The sequence below is a fragment of the Bison bison genome, unplaced genomic scaffold, assembly GCF_000754665.1.
Source record: "Bison bison bison isolate TAMUID 2011002044 unplaced genomic scaffold, Bison_UMD1.0 scf7180017864073, whole genome shotgun sequence".
NCBI classification, from domain to species: domain Eukaryota; kingdom Metazoa; phylum Chordata; class Mammalia; order Artiodactyla; family Bovidae; genus Bison; species Bison bison.
The window spans coordinates 117,890-138,562 of NW_011494645.1; the positions used below are offsets into that span (position 1 = coordinate 117,890).

The 20,673-nt window shown below is 43.8% G+C and overlaps 1 protein-coding gene across 2 annotated transcripts in view; it reads left to right on the forward strand.

Annotated features, from left to right (window-relative positions):
• Window positions 1-48: 48 nt before the first annotated feature.
• The window catches only part of IL15RA (interleukin 15 receptor, alpha), a 35,669-nt gene continuing 15,044 nt past the window's right edge, over window positions 49-20,673 (forward strand). For both annotated transcript variants that reach the window (XM_010837468.1, XM_010837469.1), the window contains exons 1-2: window positions 49-105; window positions 19,516-19,710. In XM_010837468.1, the coding sequence (XP_010835770.1) occupies window positions 102-105; window positions 19,516-19,710 (199 nt within the window). In that variant the 5' untranslated portion in view covers window positions 49-101. The remainder of the gene's footprint in view (window positions 106-19,515; window positions 19,711-20,673) is intronic.

The following is a 20,673-nucleotide window of genomic DNA, read 5'->3' on the forward strand; positions in this document are numbered from 1 at the left end:
GGGCTTTTCATTCTACGTTTTCCCCAATTTCCGAGGCAAAGGGAAGAAGCCGGGGTGTGCTGCACGAGCTACAGTTGGGAGCTTTACAGCCATTTCGAGAAATGGGTGAGCCCCGCGAGGAAAGCAGGGAGAGCGTTCAACAGCCGGCAGTCCTCGCGGGGGTCCCTCCCCTCGACCAAAGCAGGTTATACGGGTGGGCGGCGGTACGACGGGGTACGGACCGCGTGCGTCCCAGAGGAGAGCAAACGTGTCAGGCAGGTTGCACACCCGGGGGGCCTGGCAACAGCTGGGAAGTCTCAGCGTTAGGAAACCCTGAGGGCGCGCGGAGGTAGGGGCCGCAGTCCGGACGGCGCGCTCCCGGACAAACCGGGAAAAATGAAGTGGAAGGATGGCTGGGTGTGTGTGTTCAGGAGGAATTTTAGACACACAGCTGTCAATTCACTGGGCAGACTCAAATGAGTGTCGTTCTGGTGGGTTTTCGTCCCAGGAGCTGGACAAGAGGGAGGAGAAAGTAGGGATGTATCCGCGTTTATCCGCGTTGGCACGCCTTAATCATTTCGCAGTCACGGAGCTGCGAGGGTCTGATGAAAGCTACAAACCCTCTCCTCTGAAAAACACACGAACGCACGACTTAACAAAACCTGCATATAGTTTTGGGGTTAAGGGGCCCCCAAAGGCCATCCATGGACTCTCCAGAGGAGAGTAATCCCGCGATCTGTCTGTGCACGTGTGTGTGTTTAAGGCAACACTTCTCATAACATATCCAGTCGGGTCAGTCGGCCGTTCCTCCACTGGAGGATCCATCGGCATTGGCCGCCGGCTGGCCTGCTGAGAATCCCCTAGCTCTTCTGGCTTTTAGGTTTTTCTTCCCTGAGACGATGTTTGGATTTCCCCCCATATCTGAGAATCCGAGTTATGAGGGTGATGTCAATTCCTCCCACCTGCCTAGCCAATGTCCCGCATGACCCAGGGGAGAACAATGTGGGGCAAGTCTACTGGACGATATGAAAGTGAAATGCAGCCTTAGTCAGAACCCAGCAAAACCGAGAGCAGTGTACCTCCCAGGGCAGAGCAGGCTGCAGGCAAACTCCCTGAAGCTCTTCAGCTCCAGCAGCTCTTTGACCTCACAGAGGCACGGCTTCCATCTCTTAGCTCCTGATGGTTCTTAGTTTTTCCTAAACAGCTCTCTTGGGGGGCAGTTGACAGATAATAAACAGTGCACATATAAATTAAACAATTTGATAAGTTTAGAGGTAAACGTAAAGTCAGGAAACCATCACCACCACCACGAAAGTAAATATAATCATCACTCTCAGAAGCTTCCCCATGTCCTGTGTTCCTTTCACTTATAATAATTATCCTGAGAATTCTCCAGCTTGTAACTTGTATCAAGCAGTCCATTCTTCTTTATTACTGAGAATTGTTCTAATGCACGGATGTTGTAGTTTTTTTTATCCATCCACTTTGTTGCTGGACGTTTTGGGAGTTTCTGGTTTTGACTATTAAATATAAAACTATTATGAACATTTCCATATAGGTTTTTGTGTGGACAGAGGTTTTCATTTCACTTGGGTAGAGAAAATGGCTGGGAGTGAATGGCTGGATAACATGACATGTGTATGCTTACTGTTTAAAGTAACAGCCAATCTGTTTTCTAAAGTAATTGTACTCATTTACATTCCCACCAGCAGTGTGCAAGAGTTCCACTTCCTCTCCATCCTTGTTGGCACTTGGTATGGCCAGTCTTTTTTTGTTAACTTTTAATTTTTTTCCAGTTTTATTGAGGTATATGTAATTGATATATAATATTGTGCAAGTTTAAGCTGTACAAAGGGCTTCCCAGATGGCACAGTGATAAACAACCCACCTGCCAATGCAGGAGATGCCAGAGACACAGGTTTGATCGCTGGGTCAGAAAGATCCCCTGGAGGAGGGCATGGCTACCCATGTTCTCCAACGTTCTTGCCTGGAGAATCCCATGGACAGAGGAGCCTGGTAGGCTACAGTGCATGAGGTCGCAGAATCAGAACAACTGAGCAACTGACCGCACACACAAGGTGTACAAAGTGATGATTTGATATGTGTATATATTGTGAAATGCTTGCCGCAATAAGATTAACACATTCATCATCAGCTCCCATAGTTATCAAAAGAAAACAATTATGTGTGTGTGATCAGTCTTTCTCTTTAATCATCCCCATTCTAGTAGATGTGTAGTTGTCTTTCATAGTTTTAATTTGCATTTTCCTAATAATTAATAATATTGAGCATCTCTTCTTGTGCTTCCTTGCCATCAATCTGTCTTCTTTTGGTAAAGTGTCTAATTAAGCATTCTGCCCTTTAAAAAATTGAGTTATTGAATTATTATTGAGTTTTGAGAGTTCTTTATATTTTCTGGGTATAAGTCCTTAATTGGATATATGATTTGCAAAAAAAAATTTTCAGAGTCTGTGACTTCTCTTTTCATTTTCATAACAGTGTTTGATGAAGAGAAGACATTTTTAATTTTGATGAAGTTCAGCTCATTAATTTGTTCTTTTGTATTGTGCTTTTAGTGTCATATCTAAGAAATATTTGCTTAAGTCAAGGTTACAAAGGTTTTCTTCTATGTTTACTTCTAGAAGTTTTATAGTTTAACTTTTATTGATGTCTGTGATTCATTTTGAATTAATTTTTCATATAATATGAAATATGGGTTGAAAATTTTGTATTTGTTTGGTTTTCCAAGCAAATGTGGCTATCCAATTTTTCCAGCACCATTTGTTGAAAAGATGATCTCTGCTGAATTGCTCTTACACCTGTATTCAGCATCAGCTGTTTGTATATATTGGTTGCTATAGACAAAACATCACTACATGAAAATCAATTATATTTCTATACATTAGCAATGGGTAATTGGAAACTGAATTTTTTAAATAACAATATCATTTGCAGTAGCATCAGAAAGTTAGGGATAACTCTGACCAAAAAAAAAAAAAAAAACGAGAAAGACTGTACACTAAAACCCACAAAGCATTGCTGAGAGAAATTAAAGAAGATCTAGACAAATGGAGGTGTGTCATGTTCACGGACTGGACAAATCAATGCTGCTAAGGTATCAGTTCTCCAGATAAAATTTTTATCAGATAAAAATTTCAGCAGGCTTTCTTATAGAAAATGATAGACTGGTTGCAAAATCGAGACAGGAAATGCAAAAGACCTAGCACAATCAAACAGCTTTGAAAGACAACTGAGCTGGGGGATCAGCACTTCTGACTTTAAGACTTACAAAGTTGCAGTAATCAGGACAGCGTGCTTGCTAAGTGCTTCATTTGTGTTCGACTCTTTGCGACTCCTTGGAATGAAGCACGCCAGCCTCCTCTGTCCATGGGATTTTCCAGGCAAGAATACTGGAGTGGATGGCCATGCCCTCCTCCAGGGATCAAACCCAGGTCTGCATTGGCGGGCGGGTTCTTTACCACTAATGCCACCTGGGTAGCCGCCAGGACATGTTCTCCTGGTGTAAAAATGGATGAATAGCTAAGAGAACAAAGGGTACCTGATGTTTTTAAGTGAACTGAGAAGGGAAGTGGACACAGATGATTAGATTTGCTACTTGGCAGTGTGATCCTGTTCGGGAGTTATACAGAGCAGCTCCTTCCTTACAACTAGCTGGGTAAATGATAGTTTCAGATCTGTTCCCGCTAGTTTTCAGTGCTAATAGACAAAGCGAGTTGCTGTCATCTGTTCTGATTCAGGAGGCCTGATCTGGAGGGGAACGCATCATCTTGGCCAGGCAGCTTCTTAAAGACCCTCGTAACCCGTGAGGCTTCAGGTGATTTGCCTAAAGCAGCTGGAGACGATGATGATTCGTTTGAAGCTGAATATCCCTGCTCACCAGCTTGGGTTTTGTTATGCAGGGTGCTGGTGTGCCTAAGGGTGGTTGTACAGCTTGTGTCTTTAAACATTTTTTAAATTAATAAGCCATTTTTCAGACATCTGGGGAGTTTTGCTAAAACTTTTGTCAAATCATTTTTATCTCATTTTTGCTTTGTGCTGCTACTGATGGCAAAAAAGTGATACAAACTTAAATGTACAAAATATAGGATTTGTTGAAATCAACCTGAATGCCCAACAGTGGAGGACTGCATAAATATAATGGGGTTGCTTTCAAACAGTACGCACTGTATGATTCAGCCTTTACTAGAGATCTAGAGTCGAGAGATGATAGGTTGTGTGTGTACGCGTCTGTGTCTGTGTAGTTTTCTGCCTTTTCTTGTCTTTCCAATGTAATTTGCATTGCTTTTGTAATAAAAGGAAAAAATAAAACTACAAAAGAAGTAACACAAAAAAGAGCTAGAATTTTGGAGTTTTTTCTAATTCATCTTTAGTTAATTATAACCAATCCTGTTTGGCAATGTTTTGGTGGCTTTGTAAATTTTGCAGATTGCTCAAAATCAGGCTCTATAAAGTCACTGCATATAACTGCATTATATACATATATTTTACAATCCTTTATGACTTGTTTAAATAATTCCTTATTGTTAGAGTTGTTGGTAGGCTTCTGTTACCTGCCAAAGGATGGATATTCAGGTTGTTTCAAAATCTCTGATATTCTAAACAGCATAGAATAAAATAAGTTGGATGAAAATTAGCTATATAGAACAAATAAGGCAAGGGGAAAGCCCTCGAAATCTTTTTTAAATGGCATAAACATTTGAGGATATTCTTTTGCAATAAAATCATCACTCTAGCTAACTTGTATTGGGCTAGATCACTTCTACCAAACTGATTTTACCCAATAGCACTTAACTAAGTAAATACATGTATAAAGTCCCCTAGTACATTCTCTTGGAGTCGTATCCATGTTACTTATTAAACATGATTGATGTTATTTGAATGTTTCTACTTGGAAAGATGATTTTCTCCTGCACAGTGGGAAGGTAATTAAGGGCTGGGTCCAGGGGGATATTACTGGAGCTGTATGGTGGAAGAGTTGGACCTCTCTAGTGGCTCAGATGGTAAAGAATCCACCTGCAGTGTGGGAGACCCAGATGTGATCCTTGGGTCAGGAAGATCCCCTGGAAGAGAATATAGCAACCCAATCCAGCATTCTTGCCTGGGAAATCCCATGGAGAGAGGAGCCTGGCAGGCTACAGTCCACAGGGTCACAAAGAGTTGGGCACAACTAAAGCGACTTAGCATGCATGCACGTGGTGTTCGGGTTACTCTTGTCAAGAGTGTGGAGAATAAACTGTAGGCAAGAGAGTCTGGAGGCAGGAAGCTAAGCTGGAGACTTTTGCAATAGTTCCAGTAAGTGGTGATGAAACCCTGAACCAAGGCGGTGTTGGTAAGGCGGAAGGTGGGGGGGCAGATTTCCTCCTGAGTCCTTCGAGTATAGAATGTATTTCATTCTTTTGTTCGTCCTTCAACCTACAGCCACTCAAGTCTCCCAAGCTTTCAGAAGTCATCATTTAAGGATTTGAATGATGATGAGTCTACCTACCACGCAAAAGGTAGACTGGGAGGCTTAGTTAATGGGCCTGAGAGAGCTGATGAGTTAAAGGCATGACCTGGGTGTAGTGGGTACTTACACTGAGTGCCAAGAGGAAAATGTGTGTTGGCTTGGCTGGTGCTTCAGCCAGAATAAAGAGGGAGAATGGATTACTGAAAACACAGAAAGGCTTTTATGCATTGGCTACATCAGTGTCACAATGAGCACAAGGGCAGCGATCATATCCTATAAGTCTCGGTATCCCACCAGTCAGCGTGCTATAGGCGTTTCAACAGCAGAATATGAGGCAGGAAATGCTGAAATGGATTCTGACTTTTCTTACAGAATGGGAGGAGCCTGCTACTCTTGAGCTCTGGATTCGAGAGTAGGCCAGGATTACTTACTCATGTTAGAAAAAAGTCTGATTCACAGGTTCTGGGAAGTAGAAAGAGGTGTGGCCCTACACAAATATTTTGGTGACTTCATTTAAACAATCGTTAGGACTTGTTATGTATATTTTTTGCCTACTTAAGAATTTTGAAAATCCAAGAATCTTACATTTTCTCCCATTTCCATTACTTCATCCATTCCATTCTATAGATTAGTCAGCTGAAAACTAACTTCAGAAAACACCCATCACATACTGGGCTTAGCTCCTGTAATAAGAGTACCTGAGAACTATATTCAGGAGCTTTCAGTGTTGTAAACAAGGTGAGATTTGCTTCACTAACTATCTAGAGGACAATGTTATGACAAGAGAAATTATAATTGAAGTATCAAAAGGTGTGACTAAGGCCTCTGAGATGAAGATTATTGACACAATCCAATGTGTTACCTCCATTGCACTTGTGAAAGTCTAGCTTCGTAAAGTGAGTTACTGACCAATATGTGGTTGATTGGCTGCGCAGGTGGCTCAGTGGTAAAGAATCTGCCTGCAATGTAGGAGACACAGGTTCCATCCCTGGGTTGGGAAGATCCCCTGGAGACGGGAATGGCAACCTACTCCAGTATTCTTGCCTGGGAAATCCCATGGACACAGGAGCTTGGCGGGCTATAGTCCATGGGGTTGCAAAGCGTTTGACACAACTGAGAGGCTAAGCACGCACACACACACACACACTGTTCACAGTGGAAAGTAGACTTCCTTTTTCAGTAAAATGACAGAGTAGACATTCTGAAAAATTCTGCTGGAAACAAAACACCCAGAAATGATGAATAATAGATAGAAAACATCTATTAAAATCCATAGCCAATAAAATATGTAATCAGCTGTTTAAAGTAAAAATAATAATAATGTGGTATTTATAAGTAGAAGCAAAACATTTGAGAGAATAGCAAAAGGCTGGATGGAGAGAAATGAAAGTATATTGTTCAAGGTTCTTATACTACACATGTGAAGTAGTATGATTTCACCTGTGGGTGAGCTGTGATGAGGCAAAGACATATACTACAGATCTGAAAGCAAACACTGCAATAACACAACAGAGTGTTACATTTAGTAAGACAACACAGTAAATGAAATGGAATCATGAAATTTCTATGGAACCACCTGCATAGAAAATCCCATGGAATCTACAAAAATGCTAATAGAATGAGTGAGCAAAGTTGCAGAGCACACAATCAATTTACAAACATCAATATACAAAATACTAGCAACAATTAAAAACTGAAATAAACATAATGTCATTTGGGTTGTAGTAAAAATATGAAGTACTTAGGGATATATTGACAAAAGATGTACAAAATTGATACACTGAAAACTAGAAAAAATTTCTGAGATAAATTACTGAAGACTTAAATAAATCAAGAAAGACTGTGTTTATGGGTATTGAGAAGACTCAGTACTATTAAGATGTCAGTTCTTCACCAACTTGATCTATAAATTTAATGCAATTCCAATCAAACTTTCAGCAGGCTTATTTTTTTCCAGTTAGAAATTGATATACTGATTCAATAACCCAGTAAAGGACCAAAGTCAGCTTTGAAAATGATTAAAAAAGTCAGAGGATTTACACTACCTGACTTCAACAATAAAGCTACAATAATCAAGACAGCAAGGTATTGGATGTCTAGATGAACAAATAGACAAATATATCATTGGAACAGAATGTCAAGTCCCTAAATAACCCCACGTATACTTGGTCCTGGGTACAGATCCTATACCAACACCGCTGGAGACCCACCACTGCTGCTGCTGGAGACGCTTTTACATGCACAAACCCGTTAAAGATAACGAGGGAGCGTTTGGCTGCCACGAAAGGAAAAGGCAAGACGACTGAAAGCTGCAAGCCTGAGCGCCAGGCACAGCGGGCCTGCCTAAGACTGAGGCTGGACCAGGACAAGAATCAGCTTCCCCTGGCCCCACCCCATCCAGGCAAGCAAATGCCAAGTCACAAGCGCAGCCATCAACTGCCCAGGGTGGGGTGGGCAGGAGTGTGGAGAGATAACCCCTGTGGTTTAGATAAACAGAAGAGGACTCAAGATGAGGGTGGAGCAGGAACACTGAGAAAAACCCCCGCCACTCCAGCCCCCAGTCGAAGCACTTGTTGCTCAGTCACTATGTGGTGTCTGACTGCAGCCCCATGGATTGCAGCACACCAGGATCCTCTGCCCTCCGTTATCTCCCAGAGTTTACTCAAATTCACCCTAAGCACAAGAAAAGACTAAAAGAGGGCTTCCCTGGTGGCACAGTGGTAAAGAATTCACCTGCCAATGCAGAGGACACAGGTTCGATCCCTGCGCAGGAATATCCCACATGCCACAGAGCAACTAAGTGTGTATGCCACAACTACTGAGCCTGTGCTCTCGAGCCTGGGAGCAGCAGCTACTGAAACCTGTGTGTGCCCTGCAGCCATGCTCTGCAACAAGAGACGCCACTGCAGTGAGAAGCCCGCACGCAGCAACTAGAGAGGAGACCCTGCTCACTGCAGCGAAGACCCAACACAGCCCCCGCCCTGCCCCATCCCCTGCTAAAACAAACAAACAAACAAAAAAAACTGGGGCTATTTGAAGCCAATGCTAGTCTGAAGTTAACCATAGCAACAACAAAATCTAAATCCAATTCAACAACTGACTTGACTGACTGGACCTTTCCCACATCATCAGTTTAGCATTAGAAGTGTTCACACTTTCAGGTATAAATACTGTTTATCTCAGTTCTACAAATATGGTTAAGCATTCAATCAAAAATTGAGCCATGCAAAAAAATATGTCTCAACATACTGTATGTCTATGTCACAACAACAGAAAAGTCCCACTATGAAGTGAAAGTGAAGTCGCTCAGTCTTGTCCGACTCTTTGGGACCCCATGGACTATGGCCTACCAGGTTCCTCCGTCCATGGGATTTTCCAGGCAAGAGTACTGGAGTGGGTTGCCATTTCCTCCTCCAGGGGATCTTCCCGACCCAGGGATCAAAAGCAATAAACAAGACTCACCGATGACCCAGAAATTGAAACTATCAGTTCAGTTCAGTTCAGTTCAGTCGCTCAGTCGTGTCCGACTCTTTGCACTGGAAGTTAAAGGAACTGTTGGGTTGGCCAAAAAGGTCCTTCAGTTTTTTAGGTAAAAATAAAAGACACATTTTTCATTTTCACCAAGAACTTTCTTTTCTTTTCTTTTTTTTTTTTTACCGAGAACTTTATTCAACAATGTATTCCCTGTTTTGTTCCACTACCTTCTGCCATTTTTTTCAGGCAACTTCATAAATCCATCTTCCCAAAACTTTGTATCTTTTTGAGCAAACAACTGTTCCAAGTGCCTTATACAGTCTTCCAGGGAATTGAAAGTTTTTCCATTAATTTGTAAAGACTGAAATAAATGGACACCTAAAGGTGCAGTGTCTGGTGTATATGGCAGATGAATCAGAACTTTCCAGTCAAACTGCAACAGTTTTTGCTTGGTGTCAAAGAAACACGCGATCTTGCATTATCTTGATGTACATGTGTTTTCTGTTGACTAATTTTGGACGCTTTTCGCTGAGTGCTGCTTTCAGTTGGTCTAATTGGGAGCAGTATTTGTTGGAATTAATCGTTTGGTTTTCCAGAAGGAGTTCATAATAGAGAACTCCCTTCCAATCCCACCATATACACAACATCACTTTCTTTGGATGAAGATCGGCCTTTGGTATGGTTGGTGGTGGTTCATTTCACCTGGCCCACTATCTTTTCCATTCTGCATTATTGTACAGTGTCTACTTTTCATGACCTGTCACAGTTTGTTTTAAAAATGGAAGATATTACATTTAAGTGGAGAGTCACATGTAGAAATACAGTCAAGGTTTTTTTTGTTTTTGTTTTTGTTTTGCTTAACTTTGTGGAACCCAAACATCAAAGCGATGGATATAAGCAACCTGGTGCACAGGATCTTCAACCCTCGGTTTGGATACTTTGAGTATGTCAGCAATCGCCTGCATGATATAACAATTAATTGACTGTTCTCAATTAATGTCTCAATTTGACTACTATCAACTTCAACTGGTCTACTCAACCATGGAATGTCATCCAGTGAGAAATCTCCAGCATGAAACTTTGCAAACCACCTTTGACATGTTCGATTAGTCACAGCATCGTCTCCATACACTGCACAAATATCTTTCTGCATTGCAGTTGTGTTTTTACCTTTCCTGAAATAATAATGCACAATATGCCAAAAATGTTGCTTTTTTCTTCCATCTTCAATATTTAAAATGGCTACATACAAATTCCCCAATTTTGATAAGCTTTTAAAAATGTATGCTGATATGATAGTTGTCACAATACAATCTAACAAAATTGTTTCCAGTGAAGTTAAAGACAACTAAGCTCTATGAGAGCCATCTTATAGAAAAAACCAAAGGAACCTTTTGGCTAGCTCAATATCATTAACATGTTAAAGGCTCAGATGAAAAAGATAGACAGCATTCATGAGTAAAGGGGGGAATTTCAGCTGAGAAATGGAAATCATGAGAAAGTCTCAAATGATAATATTAGAAAAAACTTAACAACAATAGAGATGAAGCAAGCCTTTGACAAGCTTATCACAGCGCTTGACATAGCCAAGAAAAGAATCAGTAAACTTGAAGACAGGTCAGTACACATTAACAGCAACACAAAGAGCAAACAAGAGAGGGAAAACAGACCAGAGCAGAGCATCCAAGAGCTGTGGTACAGTAGGAAGTGGTTTCATACATGTGTAATCAGAGCTCCACAAACAGAAGAGAATGGAACAGAAGAAATAGTTGAAGAGATAATAGTTGGGAATTTCTCCAAGTTTATAAAAGCTATTCAATTACAGATGCAGGAAGCTAAGAGAACACCAAGCAGGATAAATGCCAGCCCCTTGAAATAATCTCATGCTAGACACATCATACTCAGACTGCTGAAAAATGAGGAGAGGGAGAAAATCATGACCCAAAGAATAAAGATACATTATATACAGAGGAACAAAGATAAGAAAGTAGGGTCTTAAAGAGATATTTGTGCACCTATGATCATAGCAGCATTATTCACAGTAAGCAAATCGTAGAAGCAGCACAAGTGTCCATCAGCAGATGAATGACAATCAAAATGTGGTTGATACAGAGTGCAATATTTAGCCTTAAAAAGGAAGGAGGTTTTGAAATATGCTACAATATTGATTATGCTAAATGAAATAGTGTGAACACTCAGTCATGTTCACTCTTTGCGACCCCATGGACTGTAGCCCACCAGGCTCCTCTGTCCATGGAATTCTCCAGGCAAGAATACTGGAGTGGGTTGCCATGCCCTCCTCCAAGGGATCTTCGCCATCTAGGGATCAAACCTAGGTCTCCTGCAGTGTAGGCAGATTCTTTACCATCTGAGCCACCAGGGAAGCCCTTTAAGTGAAATAAGCTGGTCACAAAAAAGACAGGTACAGCTTTGAGCATGTTGCCTTTGCAATTCTGAGGAAATGGACTGGTCCTGAGCATCACTGTGTGTGTGGTGTTTGGGGTGAGGCGGGGGTTCTGAGTCTCCTCCCTTCTAAGGTTTCAGAACAACCTCTGGCAGAGAGGCTCAACACTCGACTCTGACATTACAGACTCTCCCAAGGCCAAGACAATGATGGTGTCAGCTCCAGGGACCAGACTTGGAATAAGGAAGGAAACCAGCTAAATACACTCTTGCCAACTAAATCCCGTCTTTGCCGAGCCCTCTCCCATCTGCTGTATTCTCTGGAGTTACTCCTCTGTGACTGGAGAGACCGTCCAGCCATCAGTAATGTACCCTGAGAGGTCCAAAAGTCCAAGGTCCATTCAGGCTCCCACAGAAGGAAGGAACACTTTATCATAGAACAGAGTCTAGTGTTTTTATGGGACTATCCATGCTGGTCATGGTCAAATGCTTCCAGGGTTGAGTTTTACGGTCATTCCTCTCCACTTCACCTACCCGTCCCCTTCTAAATACTTCCCCAGCTCTGTTCACGTATAGCAAAGCCCCACAGGTACAGACTTAGGATTTTGGTAGCAAAAATCTGAGATTTAATTTAAGATTTTGTGGTGTGGTACTGTCAAGCTAGACACACACAAACACACCCACAGAACATTTTTGAGCTGGAGGTGGGGGAGAATTAGATTCAATGAAAAAATATTATAAATTCAGAGGAGCATACCAGGAAGAACTGTAAAAGAAATCCTCACTGATGGAACCAAGACCATGACCTGAAAAAGAATGAACAAGCAGTTTTCATGCTGAAAAGTAACTTGCTGTGATGCCAGGGCGCTTCTACGCCTGTAAATAGCAGAGGGCATGGTCCCTGGGCCGGCAGCATCGTCATCACCTGGAGCTTGTTAGGGCTGGGGTTAGGAAGTGGGATGCTTGGCTCCTGCCCGGGACCTGCTGACTCGGGAGTTCCAAGAAGAGGGTGCAGTACTCTGTGTTGTCACAGGCCCTCCAGACGGTTCTGGTGCACATCTGAGAAGCACTGACAAGGAGGGTAGAAGAGGAGGGTAAAGGCAGCAAAGAGCAGAGTTGACGAGGCAGAGCAAGGCCTCCAGTGTGGCCCTGACGGAGACGAACACTCCCATCAGGGACAATGCAGAACTCTTGGCTGCAGCCTGCGAGCGGCAACTAAAAGATCCCACACGCTGCAGCTAAGACCCGGAGCAGGGCTCCCCTGGTGGCTCGGTGGCAAAGAATCTGCCTGCCAGTGCCAGAGACTTGGTTTCGAGCCCTGATCCGGGAAGATCCCGTATGCTGCAGAGCAACTAAGCCTGTGCGCCACAACCATTGACCTTGTGCTCTAGAGCCACAACTACTGAAGCTCTCGGACCCCAGAGCAACAAGAGAGGCCATGAGCGCCACACCTGGAGTAGCCCCCGGTCACCACAACTAGAGAAAAGCCCACGCAGCAACAAAGACCCAGCACAGCCAAAAATAAAGAAATAGCATAATCTAATTTTTTAGAAGACCCAGAGCAGCGAAATAAACATTAAAAAAAAAAAAAAGAACGACCAAGTGTAGAAAGAGTGGAAGCACCACTACTGGCCCCCGGGGAAGTGAGGAAGAAACTCTAAAAGGTGTGAAGAGAGGACAGGTAATGAGGGGCAGTCAGCACCATGAAAATCACGAGGGAAATAATCAAAGATTTTCCTGACCCAAAGGTAATTGTTGTCTGAGCTGTAGAGGGCTCGTAGAGTTTGCTTCAAGAGGAAATCTCAAGGAAAGGGCCCCAGGCACCACTCAGCTAATGTTGATTTGCATGCTTACTTATTTTTTACTTTTATTTATTCCGATACAACCTCAAACTCACCAGGAAGTTGTAAAGACAGTACAAAGGCCTTCTGAATACCTTTTACCCATCTTTGCCAACTGTTTACATCTTGCCCCATTTTATTTTTTTCAAATGTATTTATGTGCTTTGTCGGGTCTTAGTTGCGTCATGTGAGATTGTGGCGCACAGACTCTCTAGTTGTGGCACATGGACTTAGATGCTCCATGGCATGTGGGATCTTAGTTCCCCAACCAGGGATCAAACCCATGTCCCCTGCACTGCAAAGCAGATTCCTGACCACTGGACCACCGTTTTATTTACTGTTTCCCCCTCTCTCTAAGTATAAGTACACTTGCATATTTATATTACATGTACATCTTCTTCTGAAGCATCTAAACTGTTTGCCACATTATGCTTGAAATATTTATGCCTAAATATCTCAATGTATATTTCCCAGGAACACATTTTATTACATACCTTCCTAAAACACAACACTCTTACCAGATCACAGTATGACTGTCAAAATTAGGACATTTAATCTCGGCATAATAATATTATCTAATACAAGGTCCATTTTTTCAAATTTCGTCAGTTGTCCAATTAATGTCCTTTTAGCTGTTTTCTTCCTAATTCTGGATCTAATCTAGGACCACATGTAACATTTAGTTATCATATCTCTTTAGCCTCTTTCAGTCTGGAACATTCTGTATGTTTCCTCATGGTTAGATTCAGGTTATGAATTTAGGGGAGGGAAACCACAGATGTGGTCCTGTGTCCTTGGCAGTGAATCAGATCAGGAGGCATATGACAGCTGTATATCTCCATGTTGGTGATCTTACTTCTTTTTATTTAATATTTAATTTATTTATTTGACCACACCGAGTCTTAGTTGCAGCATGCAGGATGTAGTTCCCTGACCAGGGATCGAACCTAGGCCCCCTGCACTGGGGATACAGTGTCATAGCCACTAGACCACCAGGGGAACGTCCCTGTGATGTTATGTCTGATCACTTGGTTCAGGTGGGCAGCTTTCTTCAAGGTAGTTACCATTTTCCCTGTTGTAACTAGTAACCAACTGTGGGAAGCAACATAGTTACAATTTTCTCACCTTAACTAGTAAGCAACTGTGGGAGATACTCTGAGACTGTATCCGTCAGGATTGTGGTCCTAAGGATCTAAGAGGAGCAGAACCACCTTGTGCTGCTGTGGGAGCCAGTTACTGTCTAGGTGAGCTGTCCTTTCTGCATCTGAAGCCAGAGCCTCCAGGTCATGGTCTGGTGGGAAGATGGATGTAAACCGGGGGGAAGCAAGAGCCCCCTGGGAGCCGAGAGGCAGAGCTGGAACCCATGTGGGTCCTTCATCTTCCCTCTGAGACTCCAGCTTCCACAAGGGGCGCTCCTCATCCTGGAGCTGGACACACCTGGCCCAAAGGTGGGAGAAGCTGCAGCAAAGGGTCACAGGGCTGGAGGAGCTGCTCGGCCGCCCGTGGGGGCTGCAGATGAGTGACAGCAGGAGCTGCAAGGGCAGCCATCTCCCAAGTGCAAAGGAACAGGAGCCCTTCTTCCATCCTGCCAGGGTGCTCACACCCATCTTTACCGTGTCGCAGGTTAACTATGCATCTAAGGTGGAGTCAGGCCACCATGGAGAAGACTGCCTATTTACTTAAGTCTGCCCCAAACTTAGAATTATTACATATGCCATAAACTTAGGTACTTATACATGCAATAAACTGTCCCACCCACATAGCAGGCAGCTCTGCAGAATGACACATTAGCACGGCGTCCTTACACTGCGGCAGTGATTCTTGTGGCTCTTACTGACACGGTTGCCATGGCCTCAACTTTTTAAATCCCCTCTAGTGACAGGGCAAATATTTTATTTCAGAATGCCACAAACACTCAAAGTTGAAATCCATTGCCCTAAATGGAGGAAAGGATTTCCAGATTTAGAAGATGTAGGACAATTTGCTGACACATGATCTCAAACCTGAAGACAACATAGAAAACAGTGAGGACCAAAAAAAAAAAAAAGGTGACCAAGGAAAGATCAATAGATTCAAAACATGATTCGAAATTGGAATCCGTGGATGAAGCTGAACTTGAGGACTACAAGGCGAATAAGAATGTTTGGGAAGGGATTCAGGTGAGCAAGATGCAACCCAGACATCGGATGGAGAGAGTGGAGGAGGAAGGGAGTACACCTAAACAGCCAGATCGCTTATCCCATGATCTCTGTTCACACAAGTTAATAGGGAAAAAAAATTTTTTTAGAAAACTACTACATTAAAATATAATGGTTATCTTATGATCTCATTGAAAAGGGAATGAAAATGCTGTGTCCACTATAGAATCACTGTAAGTGGAGAGAGCATTGCCAGCGTCAGGATGGAGTGATAAAGGACAGCAAGCTGGATATTATAGTTTTAAAAATGTAACATTAGGGACCTCTCTTGTGGTCCAGTGGCTAAGGCTTCATGCTCCTTGACTGGGGAACTAGATGCTATATGTGGCAACTGAGACCCAGTGCACCCTAAATAAGTAAATACATATTTTAAAAATCTAATATTAGATGTCGATGGGGTTTTAAAAGAAGAGTCAGTGTTGGATTAAGAATGAAAATCAAACAATGTATTTTCCCTTCTGAGACTAGGAAGATCAAAGTAAAGCCCAGAGTGACTGACCCACTGGACTCGGGTGTGCTCAGGTGTGCTCAGGTGTGAGGATGCTGACGCCTCACCAATACACCCTGAAGTGGGAGGTGGGGGTCTGACAGCTGGCCCTGTGGTGGCTGGCCTGTCTGTAGACTGCTGAGCACTTGGCAGTAACTGTTCCAACCACACTCTGAATGTGGCTCCCTCTGATTTGATGTCTAAAGAGGCCCTCCTAGCCAGCAGGATGTGGCAGAAGGGGTTCAGGAGGTGGTGACCCTGAGAGGTGAGTACGTGTCCCACTCATTCTGGCAGTGATTCTCTGACATCTGTACCTAGGCTAGCAGCTGGGGAGTGTGGAAACCCAGAGGGCGTTTTCTGGAGGAGAAGATGGGTAAGCCCTGGGCAGAGGGTCAGGCAGGAAAGCAGAAAGCTAGGACTCCACGCAGAGATGGCATAGTGTTACAGTAAAAGCAATGAGCACGCTCCGCGTGGTTTAGTTCTCCTTTGTCCTGTGATTTCTGACTTCCTGTGGTGGGGTATTTTTAAATCCCGTCCCCCACTTTTTTATTATGAAGTATTTCATATATTTAAAACAGTATATAGTATATATATACATGACTGATATTCTGCCAGTTCTCATCCTTGGTGTGGCTTTTGATCTGTGGCCAGTGGTCACCCCATCGGGTCCTGGTTAATGCCAGCAGCTATTCTGATTGTTTGCTGTCTGAATCAGGCCACTGTTTGGCTGCTAGCTATTTTGATTGTTACCCCAGCATATATCATGGGGGAAAAAAAAAAAAAAGAGAACCTGTGTACACATCAGCAGAAGAAACAGCATTACAAAATATTTCAAAAGCATTTTTAATAAAAATTCAGAAAGCATGAAAAGGCAGCAATCTTATCCCTCAGCTGCCTCACCTCCAGTGTGAATAGTTTCTTCTGTATGCTTTTGGAGATTTTATGTATAAACAAAAAACTGGATATATGTATTGCTTCATCTCTCACTGAGGGTAGTGTATAAAACACAGTGCTCTGTCCCTTTGCTCCCAAACCTAACAGTTTATCCTGGAAATCTCTCCACTTCAGTGCATAAATAAATTCTTTCTTTTTTTTTCTAATCTCTATTGTAAAGAGCTGGGTAGGACTTCATGGTACAGTGGCGCTATAATCTCTATTGTAATTTATTTATTCTCCTACTGACGACATACAGGGTAATTTACTGGCTATTTTAATGGATAATGTTGTACACACTCACTTCATAAATACACCAGTAAGGCAAATCCTAGAGGTGGAACTGCTGAGTTCAAGGGTACATGCATAAGTGTTGTAACAGTGTTTCACAGGAATGCAGATATAGCTGTAAAATAAAATCCCTGGGAGCAGAATTGCAGGGTCAAAATGCATGGGTATTTAGATTACAAGTATGTCTCACTTGGGGCTGTATGAGCCACATGCCAGTAATGGTGTAGTAACCAACTTCTGGCTCTATTCCAACTTGGGAGCTGAAAGCACTGTCTTAGGTAGTTTTATTTTACATTTCCTTCATTATGACTGAGGTTGAGCATTTTTAAAATGTATTTAACAGCATTTGTATTTCCTTTTCTGTCAAGTTCCGGTTTATACTCTTTTCCTATTTTTCTGTGGGATTGGCAGTCTTTTGATTGACTTTCAGGAGCTCTTGACATGACAGAAGTTAACCCTATGTGATAGAAAATGCAGTTTTTTTTTGTCATTTTGGTCATTTGTCTTCTGACTTACACTGAGTTTTGCCACGTGGGGCAGTTTTTCTTTTTATGCGGGGCAATGTTACTTTTGTCAACCTCAGTTACTCCAAGGACTGCGCTAGTTCTCTGCTGACTCACTCAGCTGGTCTTAGTAACAAGGGCAGTGGTTTGTTTCAAGGCTACACAGCCTGGGGCAGGCTGTTCCTGAAAAGGGGCCAGGAAGTAAATAATTTAGATCTCTGTTGTAACAATTCAGTCCTGCTGTTGCAGAGTGAAAGCATCTATCTTCATGAACAAATGAGCAAGGCTGTGTGCCAATAAAACTTTATTGGCAAAAGTAGATGGCAGGCTGGATTTGGCCCTTGAGCCCTAGTTTGGACCCCTGGCACAGGGGCAGTTAGGGCGCCTTCCTCCTCCAGACTGTGAATCCAACTGGCGCTACATTCAGTCTTCCCCTCAGAGTCCCTGGCTGGCAGAAAGATTACTTCACTCACTCCTCTTGCCAGAGTCCTAACCCTCATGATGCTCCAGCTGCTCAGCAGAGACTTACTCATTTCCCAACCTGGAACCCGGAAGTCAGCTCTGCAGGCAGCTGTGGGCAGCCAGGCACCCAACCAACGAGCCACTCAGCACAGACACACCCTTTAGTAACTGAGAAAGGAGCCTTCAGGATGATGGCAAATGCTATTAAGGAATTTCCCTCCGTGGGACTTTGCCTCCAGCACAGCCCACTCTCAGCTGCCTTGACCGCCCCACATATGCGAGGTTTGCCCTCAGAAACTAGTTCTCCCATCTCTTCCATGCACAAGAAAACCTAATAATGTACTGAATTGATAGGGGAAAGAGCATTAAGAAATCATACAGTTATTTCAAGTGCTACAGGAAAATCTTGCTTTGAAACTTTAACTGCAATAAACTCTTCCTGGCTTTGGATGGGACTCAGTCTTAAAGGAGGCCGCTTTGGAGGAAAGGTGGTAACCTGGCTGGGTCCTCACCTTGTAAGAACTGAGGACCCTTGTGAGGGAGGGCTTTCCTGAGGAAGTAACATTGAACTAAGCTAGGAAGGGTGGGATGGGGGGAGGCAGGGGGCATGGTGAAGGCATGGGGGGTGGTGATGGGCCAAAGGCCAGTGTGGCCAGAGACAAGAGTAGCTGGAGAGGCAGACGGGGCCAGCAGAGCCTTCTTGAAGGCTCCGTGTCTTAAATACAGCTGTGGATGGAACCCACTGTAGAGGAAAAGGACACAGAACTCTGGGACTCAGGTGACTGCAGGGGTGAGGGAGGGCTTTCCTAAGAAAGTGACATTAAACTCAGCTTAGGAAAGATGGCAGTGGGCAACCAGGAAAAAGTGAAGTCATCAAATATGCATTTATAAAGATGCTGCTGGGGACTCCCCTGATGGTCTAGTGGTTAAGACTCCACATTCCCAGTGCAGGGGTCCCGGGTTCCATCACTGGTGGGGGAACTAGATCCCACATACTGCAACTAAAGATCTCACATGCCACAACCAAAGATCCTGAATGCCACAGCTAAGACCTGGGGCAGCCAAAGAAATAAATACATAAACTGTTTAAAAAATGAAGATGATGCCAGCTGCCTTGTGGAAATGGAAGGTTTGCTAAAGGTAGCAATCTGGAGCCTTTTGCTGTTGTTCAGGGTAGGAGAGAGACAGAGGTGGATATGTTTGAAAGATACGGAGGCTGGAGACATGGGGGTAGAGGACAGGGAGAGGGGTCTCCACTGATGACCCCCAGGCTCTAGTGATGCTCAGTGGCTGGCTCTTAAAGATCCTGGACCACTTCTAGATGGTGGGTGCCCTTACTCGACATCTTCCACATGCTTGAATCTGGGGGGTGGATCCCCAGGGTCCCTTGGGTTTAAAGTTACTGACTTCCACCCAAGCATCCTGCAGAGCAAGCTGCAATCTGCTCACATTTTCTCTCTCTTCTACGCTTCTGTAGGCATCACGTGCCCGACTCCCACATCCGTGGAGCATGCAGACATCCAGGTCAAGAGTTACAGCATCAACTCCAGGGAGCGGTATGTTTGTAATTCTGGCTTCAAGCGTAAAGCTGGGACCTCCAGCTTGACCCAGTGTGTGTTTAACGAGACCGCGAAAGTCGCCCACTGGACCACTCCCAACCTCAAGTGCATCAGTAAGTGGCTGTCCCAGTACTGTCCCTCCACCCCTTTTGCCACGGCCACGCAGAGAGCAGACCGCAGTATGGGCAGCTGATGAGGGAGCCTACATGTCTGGGTTGAGGACTGAGGCTAAATAAACCAACGGGCCTCTAAACACAGGTCAAAGAGGGGGAACTACATGGGCTTTGGGGGCCACACAGTTCTGGATTCAAATCCTGGTTCTGCCACATAACCACCCATGAGACCTTGGGCAAGGGCCTCAATGTCTTCGATCTTTTGATTCCTCATCAAGAAAATGGGCCTGATTCATCAGGTCCTTTTCAACATTGTGGGTTGTAGGAGGAGTAAGCAAACTCTGGTAAATATTAACTATTATTACCATCAGTGCTTTAGATCACAGAAGCAAGAACTGGGCTACAGACAGAGGTGTTTGCTCATAGCACCCTGCTCCCTGGAGGGCTGCCCAATTCCTCCCCAGGGGACAGCCCACAGGGAAATCACGGCCCTTCCTCCCCTGTTGATACCTGCCCTGAGAGAAGTGGGGAGACCCATGGAGCAGAGACCTCCTGGCCCAGACATTGTCTGGGATCCAGCCAGAGCTCCAGACCAAGAATGAAGAGAGATCTATGGGATTCCCCCACCTTAAAAAAAAAAAAAATCCACAGCTGGATAACCATGCCAGGAGAAGTCAAAGAATCTTAGAGTGGAAGCCAGCAGTGTTATTTTCAGCAAGACTAAGCCTGTACTCTAGAGAAGGAAAGAGCAACCCATAGTCTTCCAAGAGAAGGATGTGTTGAATAGTTACTGCACACATGGTGTGTGTCCAGGTGGGACATGTTCTCACGTAAGATTTGCGGACATTCTCAGCTCCTTTCCAGGGAAAGCAGACAAACGGGGTTGTTCAAGAGCAGATTCATGGCTGGGGGGCTCCTTGAAAAGCGGCTCCTATTGAATCTGTAGTGTTGAGATCACCCTGA